The following is a 3,199-nucleotide window of genomic DNA, read 5'->3' as shown; positions in this document are numbered from 1 at the left end:
CTAAACGCTTCTGACCTACGTCGAAGTAACAGTTGGCGTATTACGAAAATTTAAAGTTGGTGAGCCACTTTGACATAGGCGTCGACTGAGGGCGCCGTAGTCGTTGTCATGCCACCGCGAATCCCAAAGGGAGAACTCGTCCTTTTGTCTGCCTGAAGCTGGTAGTACTTGCAGGGTTGGTACTGAGGGCAACCTTTCATTGTGTGTTAGGGCATGGATCAAAAGCGGCATTTGGTATGCTTGCATTCATTAGTGCCTTGCAACAAGAGATGCAGCAAGCAGTTTGCACCACATGACGGGCCACCTCGCCTCCGTACCAGTAGCAGGCCCTCGGGACACCGCATTCAGAATGTCATGGGGACTAAGAGGAGACCATTGGGAACTATTATTTGAAGTGCCGTGACAGTATTGCAGCTCAGCGCGGCCCTCATGTAGCATCAAGGACTCCTGTTACAGCTACGGTGGACAACTGGCGGCAAACGAATGCACGGCGAGCGACAGCCGTTATACGCTACACATATGGCAGTCACACAGTCATCTATTGTGGCCAGTAGCTCGAATGAGAGGTGAAGAAGCATTAACTGCAGCTGCTGGCACCGTCGAGGTGCGGTCTCTTTCCCTTGGGCGGGGCTTAAGCGGTATCTGGGTTTCAGTGTGGTGCAGGCCCGTACGCAATGCTTCTAGTTTCTGATTATAATGCTGCAACGTGGATTTCGTTGCAAATAAGAAGGGCTAGACGCTAGGCGCCTCGTTGTATGCACACTCGGCAGTCTCCCGCAGCCCCCACGAAACCGGCGCAGCAATACACAGCAAGTTGAACGAATGTGTACAGACAACGCAAATTTGGGTATATTAATGAATATGATGCTGAAAAGAATGCGCTAAAGGTCATTTGGAAGCTTGAAACGCAGATCTATCGAGATCTACACGGGGGGCAGGACAGGAGGCCCCCCAGTGCACAACCCCCCCAAAGGATTCGGGCCAGATACGCCCCGCGGTAACGCGTCCTCTTTAGGGTCTGCATGCTATTTTCTATTGCCTTTAAACATCTCTTCTAGCGATAAACAGTAACAGAAAGATCCGGGAAAGGTCTCTAGATCTCCTTTTAGTCCTTTTGCAGGCGTCAGGGGCGCGCGGGGGTGCAACCGCCTGGCACCCCTTCTATGCCACGATTTTCACCATTTTCCTGTTTTTAGGGTTTTTCGCAAAATAAAATTGTCTGTTTTTTCGGGTTTTAACGTTGAGGTGCTTCAATTGACGCTTTTTCAGCTGACAGAGACCCTCCACAGCCCCCCATGGCGGCAGGCGGAACGGACGACCAGACCCTTTCAGGAATGCCAGTTCACTAAAAAATCTCTTGATTCAAGAGATATATTTCTAATAATAAGCCCTTTCTGTNTCAGGAATGCCAGTTCACTAAAAAATCTCTTGATTCAAGAGATATATTTCTAATAATAAGCCCTTTCTGTGTTTTTTCACTGGTATAGACGCATGTGCTGTCTCGTCACTATCGGTCAGGCATCGCTGCTGGTGCCTGAGCCGACGACGCCGAGGCGGTCGGGCTGACATGAGGCAGTTTGCGGTGAAACACGATTTCCCGCTGGAAATATAAGGTATATTTAATTAAATATTGGAATTAAAGACCTTCTTGGGCCTTCGAGGAGGCCTTAAAAGCCGTAGATAGCGGGTGTGTGTAACGGATAGGCGCCCGCCAGGTGTACGTACACCTCGTGTTGCTGGTGTTCAACTGGACCGGTCGGACGCCTTCACTGACACGTCCTGCAAGAGGGAATAAGACTGCTGGGGTAGCTGAGCTTCGGCTTTTCTAGCTTTCATCGGCTCGTGGGTCTGTATTCCATCTCTGCTTCCGCTTTTCGATGTACAGGCGTCCTAATTTAAACTCTTTTCCTTTCTCGCGATTTCAGCAGAGTGCCCGCCGCTCCCACGTTGTGGCCATGGTGTTGTAGTGGTCTTGCAAGATTTAAACATAGCAGCTCGTAGCGTTGTTAATTATTTACAGTTTTTTGTAATGAGCTATCAAAAGTCGCAAGGCGCCGTCAGCGCGGCGCCTGCTGCTGGACTTGAACAAGGATACACCCAATGTGCATCGCATCCGCCGTACCAGAAGCTGCAGCCGCAGCATCAGTACTCTCGCTACCAGCAGCAGCAGCGGTACGACCCTCACCACCAACATGTATACTACCAGCAGCAGTGTCACGGGGCGGGCCCCAACAATGGCACAGCTAAACAAGCAGCAGCAGTTGCGGACTCCCCAGCTCCTTGTGGCTCGGCGCAGCAGCAGCCGCGGACTGTACAGCCTCCCGCGTCGCAGCACCAGCACCGACACCAGGAGCACGAGCAGCAGCGGAAAAACCCTCACGCGGTCAAACCCACGCGCATGCCGCATCCCCTGACAGACTGGCAGCTGCCAGAACGATATGAACTCCACCATCTCATTGGAACTGGATCTTACGGTGTGCTTCTCCGCTTTATTTCAACCCTTGGGTGACCCTCAGACCTATCTTAGCCGCTGCTCATGGGTTTCTTCTGACGCATTCGCGTTTATCTTTCATCTCTNGACCCTCAGACCTATCTTAGCCGCTGCTCATGGGTTTCTTCTGACGCATTCGCGTTTATCTTTCATCTCTATCAAGGGGGGATAGAACGGGGGGAAAGGGGAGAGGATATGGTAGCTGCAGTGTATGCGCTGCGGTGGCGGTGAATGCAGGCCACGTATGTGAGGTGTACGACAACCAGGAGCAGCGAATTGTGGCGATTAAGAAGATTCATCGTGTCTTTGAGGATTTGATTGACTGCAAACGTATTCTAAGAGAAATTGCTATTTTAAACAGACTTAACCACGATCACATCGTTAAAATATTGGACATTCTCGTGCCCAATGACCTGGAGAAGTTCGACGTGCGTCAGAAAATAAAATAATAAAATTTAGCTGTCTCTATCTAGCATCGTTACTCTACTCTCACCCATACACGAACGGAGCTGACGTTGGTGCTATATACTGCTGCTGCATGCTCCTGCTGCTTCTGCTGCATGCCGTTACTGCTGCTGCATGCTGCTGCTTATGCCGGTGTTGCATGTGGCTGCTGGTGCTGTATGCTTCTTGCTGTTGCTGCTACTGGGATAGGTTGCTGCTGGTGCATGCGGCTGCTGCTGTCGGTGGTGGTACATAAGCTGCTGC

At 51.0% G+C, this 3,199-nt stretch overlaps 1 protein-coding gene across 1 annotated transcript; it reads left to right on the top strand.

Annotated features, from left to right (window-relative positions):
• Positions 1-2,029: 2,029 nt before the first annotated feature.
• On the top strand, positions 2,030-2,940 carry EMH_0061210 (CMGC kinase, MAPK family, putative; the record flags this gene model as incomplete). Its single annotated transcript, XM_013497903.1, has 2 exons — positions 2,030-2,474; positions 2,729-2,940. 2 exons carry the CDS (start codon positions 2,030-2,032, stop codon positions 2,938-2,940), a joined length of 657 nt encoding a protein of 218 aa, XP_013353357.1.
• Positions 2,941-3,199: the final 259 nt, after the last annotated feature.

Source organism: Eimeria mitis, genomic scaffold (assembly GCF_000499745.2).
Source record: "Eimeria mitis Houghton genomic scaffold, Emh_scaff3003, whole genome shotgun sequence".
NCBI classification, from domain to species: domain Eukaryota; phylum Apicomplexa; class Conoidasida; order Eucoccidiorida; family Eimeriidae; genus Eimeria; species Eimeria mitis.
Note: the sequence above shows the minus strand (reverse complement) of the source record. Positions and strands in the feature narration are given on the sequence as shown.